The following is a 12,543-nucleotide window of genomic DNA, read 5'->3' as shown; positions in this document are numbered from 1 at the left end:
ATTTATAAAGAAAATGGGAATGATAAGAGAACATGATATTAAAGTAGGCAAGTGAGTGTCAATCTTCTTACGTGAGGATTTGGCTACAACTAAACAGGTAGTCAGAACATTCATTAAAAAGTTCAAAACAATTGGAAAAGTGACATACAAGGCTGAATGAGGACACACATTTATTTTTGCCACCTCACACAGAGAGCACTATGGAAAGAGAACAAGAAAATATGCCCTGAGCTCACTGTTACAGAACTGGAGCAAAGAGTGATATATTAGCATCTTAAAGTCTCTATATGAACTATCAGATGCTGTCTAAAACCAGTTGTTTGTGGGGCATGCATAAATAAACAGTTTCTGTCTTACCATAATAAACTTGAATATGTGGAATTTTTTAAGTACAAATATTGTGAGTTTTGGCAAAAGACAAAGGATGAATATGTTGAAACGACTTCATACCCACTGCAGAGTATGATGCTGTGTGTCTGATTATCTTCCAAAGGCATTGCATCCTCAATATATATTTAAATAAGATGACATTTTAAATACAAAATGACGACCTCCAGAATACTAAAAAAAAACAATTCATAATTGGATATTTCAGCAGGAGAATTACCAAAACATGTAAACAATGGTGTGACAATGCACAAAATCCCACAGTAAACCTGTGGGATGAGCTGAAAAGAGAAGATCATAAGAGAGGACAGAGGATTTTGAGCAATCTGAAAGATTGTGGAAAGAGCAATGGTCAAAGATCACTTTGTCTATGTACTCCAAACTTGTGAAATGTGGTAAGAAAAGATTCAGTGGTGTCCTACTGGCAAAAGATGGTAGTACAATTTATTGGCAGCAGGGGCCCTAGGAAGTTTAATCATTTCCCCACTGAATGAATGCATTTTTCTTTAATTTTTAGTTTGAGACATTGCTGATGTGGTACATTATTAATTTGAGGTTTTTTTTTACACGTTTGTGCAAACTGTGCAAAGACATAAGAGAGAACAGATGAAGCCAACCTAAAATAATTAACTTTTATTGGTTCAAATGAAACAAGCATTTATGTTTTCACAAATTCAACTAGACAGACTTGGGAGAGATATGGTTTATTGAAGTTACAATCTAGTATTTTAATAGTTTTCTAGGGAGTCCCACAATCATAAACATGATACAATCTCTGCATTATTGATCATCAGATTTGAACACTTGTCATTTGACAGATTTGATTGGCCAAAGCCCTCCTACAGCCATAAACAGGATGAAGTATGTATGGAAATGAATGGCTGATGCAAATGCACGTGAAAACAGTTATATTTTACATTTTGATTTAGACTGTATTTATGGTACAACATTAATTTGCCTCATTTTTTTTAAGATTGGCAAGAGTTTGCCCTTTTGCCTCAAGTTTGACTGAGAGTTAGGACCTGTCAAAATAAGGTGAGATCTTTCCATGTAATCCATGCAACATTCATTAACTGCTAAAGTTAAATCCATAAAAACTACAATAAATATCCTTTTGTGTAATCCATGCAATAATTATTAAAATACACAGTTGAAGCAGTAGAGAGTGAAACAAGCATATTCTCATATTCTAGAACTGACAGACTGGAGGCCTGTGTGGAGCCACATATTTCCTGCCATATATTATTGCTTTTATCTTTTGCAAAAATATAAACAAGTGTATCCAAAGAAATGATGTATGATGATTTTACATTCTTTCACATGTATTAAATGAAATTAGTCATCTTTGATTATCAAGTTAAAAGATGTATGATTGAAATGTGGTAAAGAACTGAGAGTTAAAGTAAAAAACATTAAGGGTTGACATTCTCAATCAGCTATATATGAAAGAGATATAACATTAATCATTTGTGAAGCATGAATAAAAAGAATGAAGTAATGGTTTTAAACTGTAAATGAAGTGAACGCTGTAACTAAAAGTTTGAGCAGCACCAATGTAAGAAATAAAGCCTCTGTTTAAGAGGAAGTGTAATGTTGAGTGAGACAGGAATAGAGTAAATGTTCAGGAATTGGGGAAGTGAGAGCTGTAGCTTAAAGCATAAGGCTGATGACTGAGGCGGGGGCTCAGGTCAAAGAAGAGGCCAGCAGACAGCTCAGGACTGAGGTGATGATGGCATGTCTGATATGGACACGACTGGCGAAATTCCAGAAAAAGAAGATCACCTTATGTCACGGGTGACCAATGGGACAGCCATGGCAACAACCACTGGCCAATGAGCACAAAGCGTTTGGTGGAAATGCTCTATAAAATGGGCAAGAATAGAGGAACTAGTTGGTTGTTTCCTCGCAGAAGACCAGCGAACAAGATCGGAGAGACGCTACAGATGTATCAGAGGACCAGAGACACAGCCCTGCTGATCGACTGCATTAAAAAGAGGATTAACCCGTTTGCCTTAGAAGGACTGTGCCTCAAGATTAAGAATCTGATTTCATCTAAAGCCTTTTTATCCAGACAACAGAAGTGAACTTGATCGGTGAACAGCTGATTGCTCTAAGTTTCAGGCTTCTGGAAGTCCTGAATCAACCTCATTTATGTCTCCGGGTTTCCTTCAACTCTTCAGCCTCTGGAAACTACTGTCTTTGGAGACATATAACAACAAAGATCCTGTTTAACCATCGAAGCCTGGAGCATCAGTGCCTGCCACTTAAAGGAAGAAAACTGAAGATTAAGTCGTATTCCCTTCAAGAAATCACTCGTTGTTACCAGAAGAATCTTCTCCATCAGGTGCATGGATGAGCCTCCGTCTTCAAAGCCTCTCCAAACTCACTAGTTTCAGCATCAGGGAAAGACAGGTTGAGTTGATTGATTCATTTCTATTATTGAAATTATTTTGTGTTGCCAAATTTAAGCTGTTACTGACCCCTGCAAAAGCATTACTAATTAAAGAAAGCATATAAAATTCTAGTTAAATTGTGGACATTCAATTATTTGAGTCACCGTATTGTTAGTTTTTCATTGGTGGTAAAAAAGTCTTGTTGCCTGGTTCTAAGATATTTTAGGAGGTTTTTATAAGTTGCCTTAAGCCAAGTTTGTTAAAACAGTGCCCTTGGGGCTCGTGCCGAGCCACTTAAATTAACCTAGCCCATATACCAAGAGCCAGTTGTAAATTAGGGAATGAGCAGCCGTTAACAAAAGTGCCTGTTGAAAGTGTGAATGACTGCGATAGGCTACTCAGTCGTCCAGACCTCCAGTTGAAGAAGGGCAAGATTTTTGTATGAAGGCTGTCAGAGGCTAGGCGAGTCATTTCCCGACACCAGCTTAAACAGAACTTTCAGTAAACCTGCTTAGTAAGATCTTTCAGGTTTAGGGAAGTCCGGACCCGTTGGGATGGAGAGCTGGATTGAGCAATCCCTTTAGACATAGGGAAGTAGGAGGGAGGGGTTAGCTCATCGGACAACGAAAGACCACATGTTCCTTGATCATGTTTTCTTTGTTATTCCACAGAGGAGAAAACTGTATGAGGAGCATACGTCGCATTGATCCAGTAAAGAGTAAAGTTGTTTTTTGTATAGTGGGTCTCTGGCAAGGGGACGAGGAAGTGCACGGCTGCTCCCACAGCCAGAAAGGCAACCGCGGCAAACATGGTGAGGCCTCGCCTGATGATTAACTGGGTGGTGGAGAGGCGTCCGCTCTTCTGCTTTTCCAATTCTTGTCCAACTTGTATCTCACTGTTCCCATCATGTTCCTGGGTCTTTACAGGTGTGTAGCCATCCACTGACTTAAAAAAAGAATAAAAGGATAGTTAGTTGATAACAAATCAGGTCAGATTACTGGAGCTAAAAAGAAAAGTCGACTTACATTTACGAAGTTTGGTCTTTGACCATCAGCTGTGCTGTTCACGTTTTGTAACACGACATCTGCACCCAACAGTGTCAGGTGAGTCTTTTTCTTGGCCCGTTTGACAGCCTGGGAACAAAAGCAAACATTCAGAAGATCATGCCCCAAGACCAAATCCAAACAAACAGCACATCAGCCTGAACACGACATTTGCACCTTAAACACAGTAGTGGCAGCACCATGCTATGGGGTAATAATCTTTAGGAGGCACAGAGAAGCTAATCAGAGTTGTTGGGAGAAATGTATTGACTCCACAGCACTGAATGCAAAGCCAGTTGGTTGCACTAGGTTTTATTTAGTGGTATTGGTGTGAAGTTGGCTGAATAGAAACTTTCAGATTTGTATTTCTAAGAGGTTTCAAGTCACTTTCCTTAAAATTATGTGTTACTTTGTTTGTCTTTCTCATGAAATACCAATTGAAGTTTATGTTCATAACAGGAAAAAACGTAAAAAAGCTCAAGGCGTTTGTATCCTTTTGCAACGCATTATAGTCAGTAATATGCACAGATGATGTCCTGCAGAATAACTGGTGAACTCTTCATTTGAATACCTCCTCTGTCATCTTCTTCCAGTTCAGCCTGAATATTACAATAATGTAGAAGGTAGAATGCAGGATAACACAAATGAGCAGCCCGAGCCAAAAGCCTGCAGAAAAAAGACAAATGGATCTGTCAGAAGCACAGCGGCCTCACTTGTTAAACCTTCTCTTCTTGTGCACTTATTTGATCTAAGTGCTGATGAAAACAGCGAAATATGCTCACTTTATATATTTACCTAAAACTCTCAGCTTTGCAACAAACATTAAAACCACACTCATTGTAAGCCCTATGCCGTAGTAGGCAATGAAATTTGCTACAGCTGGTATCCTCTGTTTGCCTGTTCCCAAGAAGATGCCTGTGCACACACACTGAGATGGGGGAGAAATACATGTGATACGTTTGGCAACATACAGAAAATAGATTTGCTCTGTAAACAACGTGTGGGTTACTCACCACAAGACCATCAAAGAGCTGGAGAAAGCAGTACGCATTCATCAAGTTCGACACAATTCTTGCAATATTCCTGAAAAAAGGGTTATACTTAAATATTTCATTTCCATTATTGCAACAGATGCAAATGAGAAAATGTAACTTTACAGACTCACTCATCAGAGGTGAAGATGTAGCCAATGACTGTTTTAGTGCAGCCCAGCACGATACCTTCGACAAGAGCAAAGGTAGCTGCAAAAAGAAGAGATCAAAATCGATCAAACACAACCGACTGATATTACCCACAACAGGGTTATTTTCATTCATATTAAATATCACAGCTTGAATTTACCTGCAAGACTGAGTGACAACTTGCTGGCAAGGAGTGCCCTGGCGGTGTCTCCTGCACCCAGAGCATTACCTACACGTGCACACGCTGCAGCTTGAATTCCAAGAGGGAACTACAGATTCCAAAGAAAGGAGAAATAAAACAAATACGTAACATATGAAAGCTTTGCCTGTGAACGTTGAGGTCAAACTACAACTATTATTTAGGAAAGCTACATTTTAACCGCCTAGAATCTGATACTTTATCAATCAATTATGTACCATGTAGGTGATGAAAGCAATCATTATCACAGCATGTTGGGCTGCCAGCTCATCCTCACTTAGCATTCCTGATTATTGAAAAAAAAATAATAATTAGGGATGTTTTGGTTTTTATCTGAAACTGTTTTGATAGGAATGATCCGGTTAATATGGGCAGAATGGAGCAAATTACCTGCAAAGAATCCCCCAAACTCATACACCCACCATTCGAAGCAAGTCATTAACAGGCTGGGGATGGCCAGTTTCATGTAGGATCCCCACTCCTGCAGCGATTCAACAGACCAGCCTGTAGGGGGAGAGAGACACTTATTTATGCTCAGTGTATAAAGTACAGGGGTTGGACAATGAAACTGAAACACCTGGTTTTAGACCACAATAATTTATTAGTATGGTGTAGGGCCTCCTTTTGCGGTCAATACAGTGTCAATTTGTCTTGGGAATGACATATACAAGTTCTGCACAGTGGTCAGAGGGATTTTAAGCCATTCTTCTTGCAGGATAGTGGCCAGGTCACCACGTGATACTGGTGGAGGAAAACGTTTCCTGACTCGCTCCTCCAAAACACCCCAAAGTGGCTCAATAATATTTAGATCTGGTGACTGTGCAGGCCATGGGAGATGTTCAACTTCACTTTCATGTTCATCAAACCAATTTTTCACCAGTCTTGCTGTGTGTATTGGTGCATTGTTATCCTGATACACGGCACCGCCTTCAGGATACAATGTTTGAACCATTGGATGCACATGGTCCTCAAGAATGGTTCGGTAGTCCTTGGCAGTGACGCGCCCATCTAGCACAAGTATTGGGCCATGGGAATGCCATGATAAGGCCACCCAAACCATCACTGATACACCCCCATGCTTCACTCTGGGCATGCAACAGTCTGGGTGGTACGCTTCTTTGGGGCTTCTCCACACCTTAACTCTCCCGGATGTGGGGAAAACAGTAAAGGTGGACTCATCAGAGAACAATACATGTTTCACATTGTCCACAGCCCAAGATTTGCGCTCCTTGCACCATTTAAACCAACGTTTTGCATTGGCATGAGTGACCAAAGGTTTGGCTATAGCAGCCCGGCCGTGTATATTGACCCTGTGGAGCTCCCGACGTACAGTTCTGGTGGAAACAGGAGAGTTGTGGTGCACATTTAATTCTGCAGTGATTTGGGCAGCCGTGGTTTTATGTTTTTTGGATACAATCCGGGTTAGCACCCGAACATCCCTTTCCGACAGCTTCCTCTTGCGTCCACAGTTAATCCTGTTGGATGTGGTTCATCCTTCTTGGTGGTATGCTGACATTACCCTGGATACCGTGGCTCTTGATACATCACAAAGACTTGCTGTCTTGGTCACAGATGCGCCTGCAAGACGTGCACCAACAATTTGTCCTCTTTTGAACTCTGATATATCACCCATAATGTTGTGTGCATTTTAATATTTTGAGCAAAACTGTGCTCTTACCCTGCTAATTGAACCTTCACACTCTGCTCTTACTGGTGCAACGTGCAATCAATGAAGACTGGCTACCAGACTGGTCCATTTTAGCCATGAAACCTCCCACACTAAAATGACAGGTGTTTCAGTTTCATTGTCCAACCCCTTTATATCAAGCCAGATACAGTACATAAATGCAGTAGCGTAAAGAACCTTAAACTGCTCACCTCCCCATGTTTTTACATATAGCTTTTTCCACCAAATATAAGCAAACAGAAAAGCACAGATGTAAATCTGAGAGAGAGTGTTGGCTGCTGCAGAACCACTGCAAAAGATTCATATCACAGTCAGGATGGTATTAATGTGAGTAAATATCTTGGGATGTGTAAGAGCACCTACACAACACCCAGATCCATCCAGTAAAGGAAGGCGTAGTTTGTCACAAGGTTCAAAATGTTCGCCAAAGCAGCGGTGTACAGTTGTGGCAAGATTATTCCCTAAAAATACAAGCATGTAGGTATGAGCAGCACCATATGCCAATTCAGAAAGGTTAAGGCAACAATTCTCTATGGGAGGAAGAAATACTACAACGTAGTTTACCTGGTTCTGCAGGTAGGACACCTGAAGGTTATAAAGAAACATGGCCTAAAAGACGAGGACAGAATAAAACAGTTTTAGACTTTAGGGAAAAAGGTTTTGCATACAGTGCTTTGCAAAAGTATTCCTAACCCCTGAGTCAGTGTGGAACAATTACAGTCTTTGAGGGTATGTCTATACCAGCTTTCCCCATCCAGAGACCGAATTGTTTTCCTATTTTGTATTGCAAAATAGTTCAAGCTCACTCAGATTGAATGGAGAACATCTGTGAACCTCAGTTTTTAAGGATTTTTAATCGGATTTATGTCTGGATGTTAATTAGGCCATTGTAATACATGAATGGTCTAAACCATTCCTATTATAGATTTCATCCAATGTTTGGCATTGCTGTTCTGTTGATAGGTAAAACCAGAAGAGGTTCAAGGGGAATGAATCTATGATAACAAGGCACTGTCTACTTCAAAATCATGGAAATACATGCTCAAATAGTCAAAGAAAAGTGAAAACTTACTGGTACTGCAGGAATAAAAGCTGTGATATACAGCTGGGCTACTCTAAAAACAAGAGGCCGTGCTTAAAACCAAATAAATAAATTAAACGTCTGTAAAAAATATCCCAGATGACATGAGATTGTTTACTGAAATATTTTACTACACACAGTTAGTGTTAAAGGTGAGCTTTTATTTGAAGGAAATATTGTGCTGTGAGTTTTACATATAGCGTAAGCTGCATGTAGTTACCTAGCCACTTCGGGTTCCTGTCCCATGCATAGCAGGATGGCTTCGGCGTTAATGAGCAGCCCCCAGCAGGGCAGACAGAACAACATCAGGATGATGATGCCCCGCTGAAGGATCATTCCAACTCGTAGCAGATTCTTACCTCCAAACGTCTAGCAGCACCGCACAGACAGCATTAATCATTCAGTGAAGCACAGTAATGAATAGTTGGGATGTGAAGTCAGTTAAAGCGAGTCAAGAAATATTAACACTCAAACAGAGAGTTATGAGCTTTCCAAACCTGGGACACCAACGTGTCACATGCCATACCCAGACCGCATCCTGTGGCTGTTGTGGTAATATTAATGGTCTGAAATCAATTCCAAACATACTTCAGTGAATTTTTTGTACACATAAGAACTCCCATTTTGCCAATCTTTTTATGATTGATTTAATCAATTGATTTAAACATTTGTTTTGTGAATTCAAAAAGCAGTCAGCAAAATGATACATCTCCACCTGTTTTGTGTTCATGTGAGCTTCCAAAATCTATGAAGATTATAGAATATGAGGACTTACTGCAGAGGCTAATCCATAACCTGCCATCACATCATTTCCCAGGCGCCCACAGAACATTGTAACGACAAATGGAAGCAGGTAATGGAGAATTCGGGAGAGAAGCTAAAAACACAAACATGATTCATGGAACAGGTGGAACCAACAGGTATGGTAACATATTTTATCTAGTAGAACTCCAATTACTCTTTACAGCTTTCTTTACTAACACATTGTCGGGAAAATCCATTAAACATAGATCTATGCTGGCTGATCGTGAACAAAAACGCATCATTATAACTCAACTCACTTCAAAGAAAAATCTTGATCCACTCCTTGCAAATAAGAATACATCAGTAGCACCAATTCTTACCAAAGGCCCTGTCATCCTGAGGATGTGGTAGAGCTCATCTCTGTAGGCCATGGGAATCTTGTTGCGCACCCATCTACAGCAGAAAAGTTTGTCACTGGTTGTATCCATGTTTGCAGCACCATGTGTTAATGCAAGTTTTTACAAATAAGCATCTGCCCTGTCTGTCATCTGCTTATATTTGATGTTGTCCAGTGTCCAGTTCCCACTGCTGCTCTGAAAAGGTATTTCAACATGTTCACAAGTTACTAATTAATAAACTCAAGGTCTGTTTAACACTGTCCTATCTCAATTTCTGGGGAAAAAAAAACTAAAACAAAAAGTCATCTTACGACTGCATTGTATCGTTATTAACATAGAGTTGATCCTCTTTCATTCAATAGAAACCCTCTTTAAAGTATTCATTGGTTTTAAATTTGTCACATTGTTGACATTTTATGAGATAGGCCAACACAAAGTAGTCCATAATTGTGATAATGATACATTGCATTTAAATGTCTTACAAACCAAACTGTGAAACGTTTGGCATGTCTATATATTCAGGAGTCAACGTTTTTTTAAACAACCCTCAGTTGCAATTGCATTTTACTTTAGTGGTATGTCTTTAACAGTTTTGCACATTTGGAGAGCATTCTTCTTCTCAAAATATCCAAATTTAGTCAGATTAAATGCCACACTCATCTCTCACTTTAGGGATGGATTGTTTTGAGTGATACATAGTGTTAGCTTTGTGCCACACATCATTATGGATGTAGGCCAAAGATTACAATTTTGGTCTCCTATGACCAGTGCACCTTATTTGACTCTTTGCTGCATCCCCTGCATGGCTTGTAGCAAACTGCAAATGTGACTTCTTTCAACAACATACCAGTCTTTAATTTGTGGAGTGTATGACCAATTGATGTCCTGTCAACAAGTTCTTCCAGTTGTGAATCTTTGCAACTCCTCCAGAGTTTAAATGGGTCTTTTGGTTGCTTCTCTGATTTTCCTTTTATGTCAGAGTTTTGTGTCTGTCTCTCAAATTCTTAAAAAAATACTGGTAGTTTTTGGTTGAAATGTGACAACATGTAAACATGTTTAAGAAAATAAGGAAAATTCTCATGCCAGGCTCTGTATGTGAAAACTAGAAATTAAATTTAGAATTTTATTTCTAATTAAACACAGCTTTGATTAAATTTCGCATTTTGCTGCTATCACGTTGAAAGTGATTTAATGGCAATTAGTTGCTAGTGTGGTTAGCATACGAAATAAGCGTAACTTGCCCTGTCTTCACCCCTGTTGTCGTGGATATGTGAACAGATGGAAGAAATGAAGTCATGCCTATTCATGAAAACCCTCTGCATTGTAATGGCTACACTACCTTCCTTTGAAGAATGTGGACAATCCTTATAAATCTCCATCACTCCGGGCTGATGTGTTCGGGAAAGTGTTTGGGACCATAAAACATTAATTAACATGTCAGATGGCTCATAGTGCCTCTGGAGAGCAGTGAGGTTAACCAGTCAGTTCTGCATCTAAATAAGATGCAGACCTGTGCTGGTATCAAGCTGGGAAATAAACCATATCTGCCAGCCATCTGGGGTTGAGTGATGACATATAAAATAGTTTGTATTCTTTTCTTGCATGGAGCTAAAAGAGTTTTTCAAAACAGAGCTACACTGCCTCTAGTGATAGTGGATAAATCGCTAAAATTAACATGTGCTGGATTTTGAGAAGAGTGCAGTTTCAGAAAGTACAGATAAACACTATAAAAATGCAAAAAGATGAATTTGAAGTTTTGTGTTGTCAGTATGAGCTTTCATAGAAATATTGTGCATTCACCTTTTCCACTAGAAGCTACAGGAAATATAAACCCAATCACATTTATATTTTTTAATAGTAAAATGGTTTCTCTGATTGTGAGTGGATTATGTTGATGAAGAGAACAGAAATGTCTTCTGGAGCCACTGTGATTAATGATTAATGGAAAAAGCAGAAATTTGTAATCAATATGAATTTAACTGTTAGACAATGAAGCTGTTGAAGAACATGACTCATGTAATTAATCGAGAGAATTTTAGTGTTAAAGTGATGAGATGATAAATGCTACAGAGATGGAATATATTGATTGTTTTGTGCCACTGGTGTGCTTTTCAAATTATAGATTTCTGTTTTTATGTACATGCATAAAGCAATAAAAATATTAATGTTAGCATATATTAGCAGAACAGGGATGAGAGAGAATGTGAAATAAACTATTTGCATGTTTTTAACATTCTTTTTTTCATTTTGTAAAGCTTTTTAGATGATGTTTATTGTTAATTGGCATTACATAAAAAACACAATTGAGCAAAATGTTCTTACTCAGCTTGTTAGGTTAAAAAAACCTAATCCACTGTTCTGAATCTGAACAAACATCTGTTTCAGTTATCTTAGTATATAAGACCCTACATTTATAAACATATCTGAAATAAAACTAAAAGAAGACCAAAATGTGATAACTATGTTTAATCTGTATGCCCAAACAAAGGCTTTCAGTTTTAGTTTGAAAGAAACTGTGCTCTCCTTGGTGTGCCAACAGAGAGTCCGCCAGGCTTTATGTTGGCTTAATCAGTCCATCTGCTTAAAATACGAGGCCCTGACACTGATTTGTATCTGTCACTTATTGTTTCATATTACACTGCATTGTCTTTTTGGGTGTGCTGAGTCTATCAGACACATTGGGACATCATATCTTTGTGTCTTTCGCTTGTCTTTCTCTCCCAGTTCCTTTAGCTTATTCCCTCCCAGTTCTTTCACACCCACGTTATTGAAGACAAAAACTTTAATTTTATTTACTGAAAGTTGAAGGGATATTTCCTTATGTGAGACATTGTTCTTTATTACTCTAGGAAATTCGCGGTTTTAGATTTAAAACACAAAAAAGAAGTTTTACTTAAGACTGGAATAAAAAGATGAAGGTCATGTTTGTATTTCAGTATATCAGTATGTTTTTATTTATTCATTTTTAATGTTTCCTGTTTGGCAGATTAGCACTCAGAATTGTTGTCTGAGTGCCAAGAAGAAGCGCAACAGATTTACTTTTACAAGTGGAGCATTACGGTTAACGCCATAATGCTCCGCTCCCCCCCCTGGACCCAAGACAGACACGAAAGAGATCTGAGCCACAGACATCCAAGGGCCCCCTAGAGCACGGGAACCCTAGGGGGCCCACCGCAGGGACTAGCGCAATCCCCCCAGAGAAGAACAGAGGAAAGCCCCAGGGAAACCACTCAGGAGCCATAGTGCAGAAGTCCCAGGGAACTGCAGGCAGCTGGCAGCTGTATACGCTGGAGCAGATCCAGCCATGGACCCAGAGACCCCGGGGCACATCACCACCAAGCAGAGGCCTTACAAAGCTAGGGGACCCAGGACCTGACCAGCAGCCACCGGGAGTGAGCTGGCACGCACCAAAACACCCAGCTTAGGACAC

General features: G+C 39.4%; 1 protein-coding gene across 1 annotated transcript; it reads right to left on the bottom strand.

Annotated features, from left to right (window-relative positions):
* Positions 1-3,324: 3,324 nt before the first annotated feature.
* LOC124884420 (multidrug and toxin extrusion protein 1-like) lies at positions 3,325-9,272 on the bottom strand. Its single transcript, XM_047392343.1, has 17 exons — positions 9,096-9,272; positions 8,747-8,848; positions 8,469-8,537; positions 8,192-8,340; positions 7,963-8,005; positions 7,455-7,499; positions 7,254-7,351; positions 7,082-7,179; positions 5,594-5,707; positions 5,422-5,489; positions 5,165-5,273; positions 4,989-5,064; positions 4,837-4,906; positions 4,619-4,751; positions 4,395-4,489; positions 3,806-3,913; positions 3,325-3,725 (listed from the first exon to the last, which is right to left on the bottom strand). The coding sequence occupies exons 1-17, from the start codon at positions 9,201-9,203 to the stop codon at positions 3,441-3,443; spliced, it is 1,770 nt and encodes a 589-aa protein (XP_047248299.1). The 5' UTR covers positions 9,204-9,272; the 3' UTR covers positions 3,325-3,440.
* Positions 9,273-12,543: the final 3,271 nt, after the last annotated feature.

Source organism: Girardinichthys multiradiatus, chromosome 18 (assembly GCF_021462225.1).
Source record: "Girardinichthys multiradiatus isolate DD_20200921_A chromosome 18, DD_fGirMul_XY1, whole genome shotgun sequence".
Classification (NCBI taxonomy): domain Eukaryota; kingdom Metazoa; phylum Chordata; class Actinopteri; order Cyprinodontiformes; family Goodeidae; genus Girardinichthys; species Girardinichthys multiradiatus.
Note: the sequence above shows the minus strand (reverse complement) of the source record. Positions and strands in the feature narration are given on the sequence as shown.

Excerpts from the sequence above, each read along its gene's own strand:
- LOC124884420 (XM_047392343.1), bottom strand. The coding sequence starts at position 9,203 with ATGGATACAACCAGTGACAAACTTTTCTGCTGTAGATGGGTGCGCAAC. Across the intron at positions 5,708-7,081 it reads ATATGTAAAAACATGGGGAG|GCTGGTCTGTTGAATCGCTG; the intron begins GTGAGCAGTTTA and ends CTCCCCCTACAG. Across the intron at positions 4,907-4,988 it reads TACATCTTCACCTCTGATGA|GAATATTGCAAGAATTGTGT; the intron begins GTGAGTCTGTAA and ends CCCTTTTTTCAG.